The sequence below is a fragment of the Trichechus manatus genome, unplaced genomic scaffold (genome assembly GCF_000243295.1).
Source record: "Trichechus manatus latirostris isolate Lorelei unplaced genomic scaffold, TriManLat1.0 scaffold00236, whole genome shotgun sequence".
Classification (NCBI taxonomy): domain Eukaryota; kingdom Metazoa; phylum Chordata; class Mammalia; order Sirenia; family Trichechidae; genus Trichechus; species Trichechus manatus.
This window is the reverse complement of record NW_004444172.1, coordinates 1561271-1575322: the sequence shown is the minus strand read 5'-3', so window position 1 is coordinate 1575322 and position 14052 is coordinate 1561271. Positions and strand designations below refer to the sequence as shown.

General features: G+C 37.2%; 2 protein-coding genes across 2 annotated transcripts; both read left to right on the top strand.

Moving 5' to 3' along the window:
- Nucleotides 1-732: 732 nt before the first annotated feature.
- LOC101356846 (olfactory receptor 5M8-like) lies at nt 733-1789 on the top strand. Its single transcript, XM_012559353.2, is given in 1 exon segment — nt 733-1789. A coding segment is annotated over 1 exon segment (996 nt). The 3' UTR covers nt 1729-1789.
- Nucleotides 1790-10854: 9065 nt separating this feature from the next.
- Nucleotides 10855-11793, top strand: LOC101355150 (olfactory receptor 5M8). Its single transcript, XM_004389174.2, has one exon. It carries the CDS (start codon nt 10858-10860, stop codon nt 11791-11793), a length of 936 nt encoding a protein of 311 aa, XP_004389231.1. The 5' UTR covers nt 10855-10857.
- Nucleotides 11794-14052: the final 2259 nt, after the last annotated feature.

The following is a 14052-nucleotide window of genomic DNA, read 5'->3' as shown; positions in this document are numbered from 1 at the left end:
TGATTTCACGATATCTTACAAAGAATAAATTAAGATATATCTTTTAATTTATTACTTAGTGCCCACATTCAAGAAAACCTAAGGGATTTTATCTGCCGTGGCCTGGAAGAGATAATTGTTACTAGGAAAAGAACCTCTGGTACAATCTGCTCTACTTTACTCAAGTTTTCTGGTAAATTCATTTAGGTAAGTGATAGGTATTTGTTTGCTTATTGGCACTCAGTGGTAAAATTTGTGGGAAAAGAAAAAAGGTTGGTTTCATGTTCTGAAGTGAAATTGAGAAAATAAATAAATTATATGAGGAAATGGATAGGAAATATAATGCTGGAAACTAAAAACAAATAAGGGGGAAAGACAGATAAGAGGACGATTAGAAAATAAAAAAACCTGAAGCTGAGTAGTGACAGAGACTCAGCAGCAGGTTTAACTGAGTTTGCTAAACTTTAATTAGGTTCCATTTTTATTAAGGGGCCCTGGTGGTGCAGTGGTTAAGCGTTTGGCTGCTAACCAAAAGGCTGGAGTTTGAATCCACCAGCTACTCCTTGGAAACCCTGCGGAGTAGTTTTACTCTGTCTTATAGGGTAGCTATGAGTTGGAATTGACTTGATGGCAATGGGTTTTGGATTTTTATTAAACCACTATTTCTAGTGTCTCCTGAGGAAAAATTACATTTATATAAAAGGAAAGGAAAAAAATGCATAGAAGAAAAACAAAACAATATTCTAAGAAAATATGAAAACATTTACCATTTAAAAAATTTCTGTACAGGTTCAGAGTTCTCATTTCTCATCCAAGAAAATTATGAGAAGAAGCTTCACTTCAGTGAGTGAGTTCATTCTTCAGGGACTGACCAGTCGCCTGGAATTACAGATTCTCTTCTTCCTGCTGTTTCTGGCCATTTACATGGTCACAGTGGAAGGGAATCTAGGCATGATTATACTCATCCAGGTGAACACCCGGCTCCACACACCCATGTACTTTTTCCTGAGTCACTTATCCTTCGTAGATCTGTGCTTCTCCACCAGTGTGACTCCAAAGATGCTGGAGACTTTCCTCTCAAAGAAAAAAACCATTTCCTATCCTGCTTGTCTGCTGCAGCGTTACTTCTTCATCGCCTTGGTCCACGTAGAGATCTATGTCCTGGCCTTGATGGCCTTTGACCGGTACATGGCCATCTGCGACCCTCTACTTTATGGCAGCAAAATGTCCAAAAGTGTCTGCACACCCCTCATCATGGTGCCTTATGTGTATGGAGCTCTCACTGGCCTGATGGAGACCATGAGGACCTACAACCTGGCCTTCTGTGGCCCCAATGAGATGAATCACTTCTACTGTGGTGACCCTCCGCTGATGAAGCTGGCTTGTTCTGACACCTACAACAAAGAGCTATCCATGTTTGTTGTGGCTGGTTTCAACTTCAGCTATTCTCTCCTCATCATCCTCATCTCTTACATCTACATATTTTCAGCCACTTTGAGGATTCGATCTACAGCGGGTACGCGCAAAGCTTTCTCTACCTGTGGTTCCCATCTGACAGCCATTACCATTTTCTGTGCAGCTCTTTTCTTTATGCATCTCAGACCTCCCTCAGAAGAATCTGTGTAACAGGGAAAAATGATGGCTGTGTTTTATACCACAGTGATCCCCATGTTGAATCCCATGATCTACAGTCTGAAGAACAAAGATGTGACAGAAGTGTTAACTAAAGAACTGTTCAGAAGAAAATAAACTTCAGTGCTCCTATTGGCTAGGTGTTTTTTATTTGCTTTTTTAAAAAAAATTTATATGTCTTATGAATTAGTCTTAGGGCTTAATCCAAAAATAATTTGTCCAAACCTGGATGCTTGCCTTCATGCGACAGGGACGAGAATAAGTCGTTATATTTCTACTCATTCCATTCAATGCTGATGCTAGATGGAATTACATTTTTATCTTTTTGGAAAAAATATTGTCATTACATGAAGTCATGTTTTATTATTATTTGCCACTTAATAGAAACTGGAGTGTAATAGTACCAGTTGTATTTTGTAAGGAGTGATTTTGTTTCTGCAAACAAGTCTCTTAGTATTTCACTTAGGATAAAGACAAAACATTGTAATGTAGTCAATCACATTCTGTGTGGCTTGATCTCTGGGTATCTCTCCAACATCTCCTAAAACATTCTCCAGTAGCTATCTGTACTCCAGTCTCCCTGGCCTCTTATACTCCCTTAACATGGGACATTATTTTTCTTTTGGGTTTCACATTTGTTCTTCCCTCTGCTCAGAATGTTTTTCCTCATCTTTTATATATCGTAGAAAATTTTCTGAGTTAACTCACATGATATTGTTATAATTATTATGTAATCTCATAACTCCATGTGTCACTATCTTTGGAAGCTCATCCCAGCTGCAACTTTACATTCATGAGGCTTCTGATTAGTCTCTCACATCCTCAGCTTGTATATTTCATGAGAACAGAGCTCACATCTGCTTTTGCTCACTTCCTTCCAGAAATAAGCATAGTGATTAAAAGAAATAGTTCATCTCTATTAATCAGTTGAATAAAGGGATAAATTAATGTTCTCTTTACATTATATTAATGTTGCTATTTTGAATTTTTATTATAAGATTGTTTGATTTATAAGTTTGTTTTAGTTTTATAATAATAGTTTAAAATATATAGTTATGTTTTGAAATATGTTTATATGGACATATATGAGGTACCCTGGTGGCACAGTGGTTAAGTGCTTAGCTGCTAACCAAAAGGTGGGCAGTTTGAACCTACCAGCGGCTCCACAGGACAGTAATGTAGTCTGCTTCTGTAAAGATCCACAGCCTTGGAAACCCTATGGGACAGTTCTATTCTGTCCTATAGGGTCGCTATGAGTCAGAAATGACTGAATAACAATGGGATTTGGTTTTGGTACATATACAAAATCATATTAATAATAATTAAAATATGACTTGGAGGGGGTGTGCCATCATTAATTTTTATTTCAAAGGACCTAAGACTTTCATTTCCAGCAACATGGCACACTACATATATATTAAAAATAATTGACTAATAAAGACAAAAATATACAGTTCATAATACAGATTTAAAAATTTTTTAAATGTATATCTTAGCTTTCAGGAAAGTGATGGAAATTCACAGAGTTCAAAATGGGTTGACAGTAGAATTAGGGGTGGTAAGTGGGAGCAAGAGCCAACAGCAATCCTAAGGGTAACCTAGAGCCTCAGAGATAATCATCTGCATGGGAGATGGGTTACCAGTGATGAGCTGTGCACAGGGTGAGCAGTTGGAACAGAGATGCCACGTGAAGTTAGAATTGCTGAAGAGCTACAACCTCCAGAGTCAACAAAAATGGAGCTGGTCTATCTAGCCTTTGATTCCTGGAGAAGTTAAAAATTTTATTTTACTAAAAAAAACTAGAGTTAGTGCTGCCATAAGGCCCAACAATTCCACTCCTACATATATACCCTAGAGATCTAATAGAAGTGACATGAACAGATTTCATTGCAGAACTATTCTCAATAGCAAAAAAATGGAAGCAACATAAGTGTCCACCAATGGATGAATGGAGAAGCAAAATGTGGTATGTACATACAACGGAATACTACTCAGCAATAAAGAAAAATGTGTTCCCAAAACATCTTACAATGTGGATGAATCTGGAGGACATTATTAAGTGAATTAAGGCAATCACAAAAAACAAATATTGTATTTCTCACTTTTATGAAATTACATGAATAGGTAAATATAGTGGTTACCAGGGTTGGGGGTGGGGAAAGTGGGAGTGGAGAAATACTCTCTAGGTAATAGTCACTTTTTTTTTAATAGAAATGGGAGAAAGATGGAAGTGAATATGGGTGAAGCTTCCAGAGCATGACTGATGTAACTGATGACAATAAGCTGTACATAGGGAAAAGTGATGAATGAACAAATGCTAGGTTTTGCAATAATAACAACGACCAAAAATATAGAAGGGGGAGTAGAGATGATGATACTAATTAGACATAGCTTATCACCTCATAGGATTGGTTCTTTTGGCTTAGGGGCTCAGGGCCATGCTCTTGTGGGACAATCCAGTTAATAGACATAATATGGTTTAAAGCTTATATTCTACCTCCCAGTATGGTGAGTAGTGTCTGGCATTTTAGAAGCTTACAAGTAGCGATGTAAGATACAACTATTGTTTTTTCATTATCTGGATCAAAAGAAAAAGAAGGAAACCCAAGAATCAGAGAAGGAATTGAACTACAGGACTGTCTACATGGACCACTGCCTCCTTCACCATGAGACCAGAACTAGATAGAGCCTGGCTATCACTAATGAACGTTCTGATCAGTAAACACAGTAGATGAATTCTGATAAAAAGAGATAAAAATGTGGAACAGAACTACAAATTCTCAAAGAATTCAGACTTACTAGACCAGATGTGGCTGGAGGAGCCCCTGAGCCTATGACCCTGAGTTACTCTTCAAACCTTGAGTTGACATTATCCTTGGAGTCATCTTTAAACAAAGTAATAGTTTAACCCGAAGACTAAAGATTGTCACCCTTGCGTGCTGCATTAAAAAAAAAAAAAAATCTATAAAAGGCTGAAGGGTCAATAGCTATTTTAAAGAATAGATGAGAAGGTTGAGGGGCAAGGAGATTAAATAAACAGAAGTGAAATAACTAGAACAGAAATTAAGAGAATGTTGACAAAATATGAAGAATGTAACCAGTGTAACTGATCATTATGTCTAGAAACTGTGTAATGAGAACAGATTTTGCTATGTATATTTTCACCAAAAGTAAAATTAAATTATAAATCTTATTTTAAAATTCATGACAATAGGCTAATGTTCATGTCAATTGGAGGTTTAGATTTAGAATGTTTTAATGGACTATAAAATTGCAAACCGAAAAATGAATTTAAAGAAGATCTGGATAGGAAGCTGTCTCAGGGGACTGGCACAAGCAAACACAAGTATGTGTCAGAGGAATGAATAATCAACCACTCAGGGCTCAGTGAATTTTCACAGTTAAAGTTCTGGTTTATATAAAATTTAAGGAAAATAAGAAAATTCAAACACATACGCACACATAAGTGAAATGTATGATCATGAGAAATTCAAAGACAACAGAAAACTTAAAAACAGCTAGAGAAAAATGATACATTACCTCCAAATAGCAATAGTAAGATGAGCAGCTGACTTCTTAAGAGAAATAATGGAGGCCATAAACAAACATGATCTTTAAGGTGTTAAAAAAAACAAAAACAAAAACAAAAACAAAAAAAACAAACTGCCAACCTACGGTGTTTGTCTAGGGAATACTTTCAAAAGTAAAAGCCAAATAGAAATATTTCCTGAAAAGCAAGAACTAGGAGAATTTGATACCAGCGGACCCAAAATAAGAAAATAAGCAAAGAAACAAATAAAACACTGAATGGCATTCTTCAGGTGGACTCAGATACACACGTACTTGATCACTTAAGTTATGAGAAAGACACTGAAATGAATTGGGAGATTAAGATCTTTTCAATAAACATTCTTGGATCAATAGTATATCCATGTGGAGTTAATACATCGTCACTCACTAATCACACCATGCACAAGTATCAACTTCTGTTTGATTAAAATACCTAATGTCAAAGATAACACAATGAAGCTACTAGAATGAAGTGTAAAATAATATATTCATAACTTTGAGATAGCAAATATCTCTAAACCAAACACAGAAATTATGATGTATTGGACTGCTTTCAAATTAGGAAAAGTCATTATCAAAAGGCAACATTAAAAGAATGGAAAGGGAAGGTACAGATTGGGAGAAGATAACATTGCTACACACATCTGATAAAAGTCTCATATCCAGAATATTTTATGTAAAACTTCTATGAGTAAATAAAGAAGCCAGATAACTTAGCAAACGGTATGAACAGGCACCTCTGTAATAATGGCATGGGGGCGGTGTCTGATCTCCTCTCTCTTCACAAGGGGGAAGGAGAATTAAGATCAATAGCCCAAGGCTGATTCCTATGAGGCAGAGGTCAGACACACTTCCTCTCTCTGCCATCTTTACCAATTCTGATACCAACCATCCCTCCTGTGGCACTCTCTGCATCTCTGCTGGGTTTGATAATTCATTGCAATGGCCACACAGAACTCATAGACAATACTCATGATTATGGAGTTTATTAGGGAAGTAATGGGTTACAATTCAGGCTCAGGAACACTCAGGATACAGTTCTTCCATCAGGACAGCTTCTTTTCAGCCATGCTCGCAGGCACAGCTCTGTCTGGCCCTAGGCCTCTGCCCTGCAGAGGAAAGTGTTACAAAGCTCTTTTAGTCCCTGCCAATAAGTGTCTGGAGGCACCCCACTCTACCAGTAAGCCGTGACCCAAAGACACTCAGCTTTCTCCCTCTGTAGGCCAAGAAGCCCACTGTGTGGTCTCCTGCTGGTCTCTCCTGCCACAGCTTCTCACTGTCTTCAGGGTTACAGCTTAATCTCTGTCTCCTGGGTCCAGGAGATTTTCAACTGAGGAATCCCGGGCCCAAAGGTTGGGCTCTCCACACCTGGCTGTTCTTCTTTGGTGGTGGTAGGATAGTCTCTTTCTTGCCTCTGGAATGGCTCACCACAAGCCCAGCAGGATGGCAAAAACTAACCAATCCGTTTAATGGGTCACAATTACCCTATCTGAACAGTCCACCCAATCGCCTGGCTGGGAGTTACATGACCATCACAAGAAAGGCCACACAAAAGGGATCCATTGCACTGCAACTGCACAAAGAATATTCAAAGAAGTAAATAAACTTAAGACAATGTGTTCAACTTCAGTGTTCACTAGGGGAATGCAAGTTACAATTACATTGAGGTATTATTACCTATGCACACATTCCAGAATGACAGAAACAAAAATAACACTGATAACATTAAGTATTAATGAGAAAATAGAATAATGGAAACTCTCATATAATGCTGGTGGAAATATAAATAGATATAACCAGTGTGGAAAACTAGTTGGCAGTATTTACTTCAGCTGAACATAAACATACTCTGTAAACAAGTAATTCCAGACAGTATGTTCTAACAAGCAGAAATGCATAAAATAAAATCATAAAGACATATACACAGGATTTTTTTTTTTTTTTTGGTTTTTAGTAATAGCCAAATCTGGAAGTAGCCTAAATATCTATCAACAGCAGTAAGGACATATAAATTTTGGTAGAGTCCTGCAATGTAATACTATACAGCAAAGAGAGTGAAACGATGTTTTCTATACTCCTCACGTTCTTCAAACGGTGAATGACTGAACATTAAAAAAAAAAAAGGGCTATATGTTTCCAATTAGATAAAACGCAGAAAGAGACAAAATTAAGTAATTTATTGGTGCAAATAGTTATTGTACTTGGCTGCTAATGGACAGAATGGAGGTTCAAGCCCATCTAAAAATGCCTCAGAAGAAAGGCCTGGCAGATTTACTTCCAGAAAAATTAGCCACTGGAAACCCTATATGGAGCACAGTTCTGCTCTGTCACGTGGCATCATCATGAGTCAAAGTAGACTTGATGGCAACTGATTATACTGTTACAAGCTAGGATATGGTTAATTTGAGGTGTAATGACTGGGGAATGGCATGAGGAAGTCTTCTGGAATGCTGTTAATGTTCTACTGTTGGACTTAGGGGCTGGTTACACAAATATTTTCACTTTGCAAACATTTATGGTGTTTTACACTTATGATTCATGCACATTTTCTATATAAATATTAGACTTCAATATAAAGATTGCTTAAAATTAATAAATAATATTATCCTTCAAACCACAAAAGATTCATTCCAATATAAATACATTATATCTTGAAGGAGTTAGGAAATGTAACTTCCTAGGAGGAGGAAATATAATTTTGATACAAAGTGTTACAAGAGTGTTGAAGAAACAACACCCAAGAGTGGATTAAGCTGCAATTACAGTGGTTAGGATAATGCAATCTGAGAGTCCATTGCAGACATCAGTGTTACCATATGATTCTCTCAACACAGGAGAAGAAATGTATTGAGACCGACAAGGAGAAAACCCCTACCCAGTGGTTGGCTCCCATTTAAATCTTTTTTTTTTTTTTTCCAATTGTCATTCCTCCAGAGACCTCATCCAGTAAAAATGATTTTCTCACAAAGTAATTGCTGAGTCTTCACGTATTTGCGAAATGCCTTAGGGAAAGGAATCTGCATATAAATTCTCCCTTAGTTATTCACCTGAGGAGCCATTATTCTTGGTAAGGACTGCTCTTCCTTCATATGTAGGTAGGTTTCTTTATTCTGCATATGTTCATAACCATTAAAACATTATTTACTTATGTAATCTTATGTATTGTCAGAATTGGATTGGATGAGATGATTAAATGACTAGACAGGAAGACGAATGCCAATTACAAGAAAGTGTAGACATTTAGTATCTAAATGATTGTTACTTAGAAAAGTGATGAAGGATCCCAGAGCATACAAAATATATGAAATCGTATGCTCTGGAATCTCTCACTTAATATAAATGATAGTTAACATTTATTAAAGGCTTAGTACATGTCAGGCACAGTGCTATACATATTGCACAATTTATTTTTGTGTAATTCCCAAAATCACCCTGTGGGGTAGTACTTTCAATAATTCCATTTTGCAGTAGAAGAAACTTAAGGCCAGAACTCTTAAGACACGTGTTCCAGATTATTCATATCGGAAAGGCTGAAGCCAGATGATGAATCCCACAGATTGACACCATAGCCTTTCTCACCAGTACACTCCACTATCCATAACAGAATTTCATTCTGCACCAAACCTGAGAAAACAAAGTTATTAACAGTATCCACAAGGGAGAGAATACCATCAGGTTGGTTTGAAAGTCAAATAACTGAATATGTATATAGAACTTAGATTGCCATTTGGCATATAAGACACTATGTCAAGTGCTTGTTAAAATTAGTGGTAAAGCTGAAATTCAGCATAAGGAATTCAGGGTGTAGAACAGTACTTGAGAAATGTCCAACTACAGAGTCCATGAATTGATTTTGTGCTAAGACTACTGGAGTTTTATTGAAACATTAATATATTTTGTTTGCTCTAATCCTAACATTTAAGAATGCCCCATAGTAGGTTACATGGGTGTAAGTATTTCTACTAACAGATGTGTTTGTGCATTTAAGATACAGTGTATTTTTCTGAATATAAATTCTATCTAAAAAAAGTAAACAAACAAGCTAAAAAGTGATGGGAGATTGACATGTAAAAATGGACGAGGCAACATCATTACTATGATTAAATTGAGAAAAACCAGATTTAACTTGATCACAAACTAAACTTTTGTTTGGTCATTCATATTTAAAAAATAGTTTTCTCTCACAGGATACTCTGAGTGAGTATAGATGATCCATATATAGAAAAATAAGCATGCACGTTTCAGTTAATATCAATATTGTTAGCCTTTTTTTTCTTTGTTGCAAACAACAGTAGTCAGCTCTGGCTATCCTAAGCAAAAAGTAACTGTTCTGGAAGGATGCTGTGATCTCCCAAGTCCTAGAAAACAGCATCCCATGGAGGTCTGGAACCCAGGAACCTGGAACCACACAGGACCAGTGTTCTTTTGCAGGATCAGTCTGGCCTTTAAGCCCCCACTGTGATCAGTCTGATGCAAAAATGTTTTGTTCACCTTGAATCACCCATTTACTGAGTTAAGATAACCAGGGACAAGCCTGTGATCCCTGCATACTCCTGTCTGAACCCAGGATCTGACATCTCAGAAGTCATAATGGAAAAGAGAAGTGTATGGCCAAGACTAGAGAATTTCCATTACTTTTCTACTCCATATCAAAACCAAACTCACTGCCATTCAGTTGATTGTGACTCATAGTGACCCTATAGCTCTACTCCATGACATAGGAAATTCCCTTCAAAAGAATGCTAATGGCGGGATAATTTAAATGTTGAGCAACTCTCACAACACAAATATTTTAAAATTCTTCCAAATAATACAAAAACAACAAAGAATCCTCCACACTGGCAAGACCCTATTCCAATGAGTCTGGACCAAAAAAAAAAAAAAAACAAATAAACAAACCCATTGCCGTCGAGTTGATTCAGACTCATAGCAATCCTATAGGACAGAATAGAACTGCCTCATAGGGTTTCCAAGGAGTGGCTGGTGGATTTGAACTGCCTTTCTTTTGGTTAGCAGTCAAACTCTTAACCACTGCACCACCAGGGCTCTAAATCATCAAACTAGCCCAGGTTTATTACTGAGAATTCTCCACTAGGGAATTGGTTGGGTGAAAGTTATTGAAAAAAAAAAAAAAAAAGGCAATGGAGCTAATATTATCCATTGATATTTTGTCCTTTTCTATCAACTCATCCTCTGTTCTCATTGTAATTGGGAATAAGGAAATTCTTCAGTCCTGAAGGTTGTCTTTTGGGCCAGGTAGGGCCAGGACCAGGCAGTGTTTCGTTCTGCTGTACACAGGGTCCCTATGAGTCGGAAGCAACTCGATAGCCCCTAACAACAACAACAGGCCCATAACTTACCTTTGTCAAATAAAAGGGACAGGCAAATGGAGAGGAGAGAAGCAAAATAGAAGGGAGTGGCAAGGGACAGGAGGAAGATAAAACAAGGAAAATAGACCACTATCTATGACAAAATAGAAGAGAGCTCTTGTGAAAGCCATCAGTTTTCAATGCCTAACTGGACTGAATTTACCAAGAATAAAAATCAGTTCAAATGAAGTGAGAAAAACTTGCTAAGAAGAAGGGAAAGGAATTTGGTAAGAAGTCATTATTGTAAATTTTTAAATTATACCATAATCCAATATAAATAAAGTTTCCTCTCACATTCAAGGAAATTATGAGAAGAAACTTCACTTCCGTAAGTGAGTTTATTCTCCTGGGACTGACCAATCGCCTGGAGTTACAGATGCTCTTCTTCCTGCTGTTTCTGGTCATTTACATGGTCACAGTGGCAGGGAATCTGGGCATGATTATACCCATCCAGGTCAATGCCCAGGTCCACACACCCATGTACTTTTTCCTGAGTCACTTATCCTTTGTGGATCTGTGCTTCTCCACCAATGTAACTCCAAAGATGCTGGAGACTTTCCTCTCAGAGAAAAAAACAATTTCCTATCCTGCTTGTCTGCTGCAGTGTTACTTCTTTATCGCCTTTGTCCATGTGGAGATCTATGTCCTGGCCTTGATGGCCTTTGACCGGTACATGGCCATCTGCAACCCTCTACTTTATGGGAGCAAAATGTCCAAGACTGTCTGTACATCCCTCATCACGGTGCCTTATGTGTATGGAGCCCTCACTGGCCTGATGGAGACCATGTGGAACTACAACGTGGCCTTCTGTGGCCCCAATGAGATGAATCACTTCTACTGTGCTGACCCTCCGCTGATGAAGCTGGCTTGTTCTGACACCTACAACAAAGAAACATCAATGTTTGTTGTGGCTGGGTGCAACCTTTCCTTTTCCCTCCTCATTATTCTTATTTCCTATCTTTATATTTTTCCTGCCATCCTGAGGATCCGCTCTACAGAGGGCAGCCACAAAGCTTTCTCTACCTATGGTTCCCAACTGACAGCTGTCGCCATATTCTATGCAACTCTTTTTTTCATGTACCTCAGACGCCCCTCAAAGGAATCTGTGGAACAGGGTAAAATGGTGGCTGTATTTTATACCACAGTTATCCCCATGTTGAACCCCATGATTTATAGACTTAGGAATAAAGATGTAAAAGAGGCATTCACCAAAGGGCTGTTGAGAAAAAAACTACTTTCTTAACAAATCTCATCATCTTTTATTCCCAAAGTTTTTTATAGACCCTTCTGTCAAGATTTAGGATAGAACTTGTGATGAAATGTAAAATCAGGTATAGCAAGTTAGAACTTTGCATTTTTAAAGTCTATTTTAATATTATAAACATACAAAATAAAATGTTGATTACAAAGGCTTACATGCTAGTTATAGTCATTCATTTTGTTTACTAGTTTTTTTCAGTTCTTTGACTTTTAGGTGTCTAGTAGAATGACATTTCTAGTCTCTTTGGGATTGTGTGGGGGCATGTGGCTATTTATGGACAATGAGTTAGATTAGAGGTCATAAGGGTTACTTCTCGTTGAGCATTTAACTGTTTGTGAGAGACCCCTCTTTTTACCTTTTTTTTTTTTTTTTTTCCTTTCATGGCTTCCACCCAGATTGAAGATGGTATCTGCTAACTCAGCTTGGGATCTTGAGTGAGGAGGCCTAGAACAGAGCTCTCAGTGAACTTGCAATGAAAATGTAGAGTGGATAAGAAATACTATTTGTTTTTATAAACTACTATGATATGTTGAGATTTCTTGTTTCCACATCATGAAGTAGCCTCTTTTGACCGATACAAATATTAATTATATAAAATTCAAATATGCAGAAACATATGACATAGAAAGTGAACACCCCAAACCATCAATTTTAAAATTTTGTGTTCTTAATGTAAACCATTTATATAATTTTAAATGTTAAATGATATACAAGGCCCACAAACAAATAAATGATAGGCTATTTCTCTTCTCCCCACCCCCAAGTTCCTGTGGGTAGCACCTTCTTATTATTATTTTTTTCTCATAATTAGTTGTATATTTTAAATTATGCACTATATTTCTATTTATTTATTTTTAATTGAGGATATTATCAATTGGTGCTATTAAAAAGAAAATATTAACATTGTTTTACCAATTCTTGCATTCCTACTCCATATCTACTACTTCCTTCTGCTTATCTGTACAATAGAGTCACATTTGAAGTTTTTTGTTAAAGCAATAGTTAGTATTAAAATTACTATAAGGATATAATTAGCAATCTGACAAGTTTAGTAATGTTCTATGAAGGCAATTATTTGATTTTCATAGAGCTTATAGAACTATGGGTCTCTGCATGGAGCAAAGAGTTAAACACTTGACTACTAGCCAAAAGATTGGCAGTTCAAACCCACCTAGAGGTGCCTTGGAAGACAGGCCTGGCATTCTGCTTCCAAAAGGTCATAGCCTTGAAAACCCTGTGCAGCACAGTTCTAGTCTGATACACATGGGGTCGCTACAAATTGGAACAGACTTGACAACAACTAATAAAAATACAGCAATAGAGTTACATTTTGGAAGGAAGAAGGTTCAGATAGCAAGACACCTAAACAAACAATGAAATCATTTCAGGTACTGGTAAGTGTTACGAGAAAGTAAAGTAAGACAATGTGGAAGAAAATGGTGGATCAGAAGTGTGAGACATGCTCCTGTGTTATTCTTCATGGAAGGGGAAAGTCTCTTGGAAGAGGCAACATTAAACTGAAGCCTAAATGATGAGAAGAAGACAAACATGAGTAGATCTTTGGGAAGCTTACCCAGCGGAAAGAATAGCAAGTATAATGCTTCAGGGAAGAATCTGACATGTTGGAGTAGCAACAAAAAAGACAGTGTGGCTGGAGCTTAATAAATGGGGGAAATAATAGGAGCTGAAGTCAGAAAGATGACCCCTTTGTTTCTTGCATGATGCTGCAGATGTCCAGAGTTGATATGGCAAATGGACTGCAACATTGTGCCTATGTGTCCATATTTCTGTTGCCGCCACCTGATACGTGGCTGACATTCCCTCAAGTTATACAGAATGAGAGAATCAGCAATTTTTGTAATCAAGATTTATTATTATTATTAGCTTTTGCAGCAAAGGGAATTTTACATAACAGTTAATGGCCTTTCTACTGCCTGTTGCCTCTTATCCCTTATCACTCATGATTCAGCTGAGGCATTGCCTCTTTCAGCAAGATTCCTCTAATACATTCAGGCTGTGTAGTTACCACATCAAGGTTCACTATGGGTTTACAATTCTGTCATTGGATTTATAACATAGTATTGCAATTAAATGTGTATACATCAGTTTCTTCAATTTTTCTCCTAAGGGACCGTGCCTTTTAATGTTTACCAGCTTAGCATAGTATCTGATACAGAGATGATGCTAAACTCACTTCTGTTGAATGAGTAAGAAGTTGTCTATTTCTTCCTTTTTCTGCTT

Excerpts from the sequence above, each read along its gene's own strand:
- LOC101355150 (XM_004389174.2), top strand. The coding sequence starts at position 10,858 with ATGAGAAGAAACTTCACTTCCGTAAGTGAGTTTATTCTCCTGGGACTG.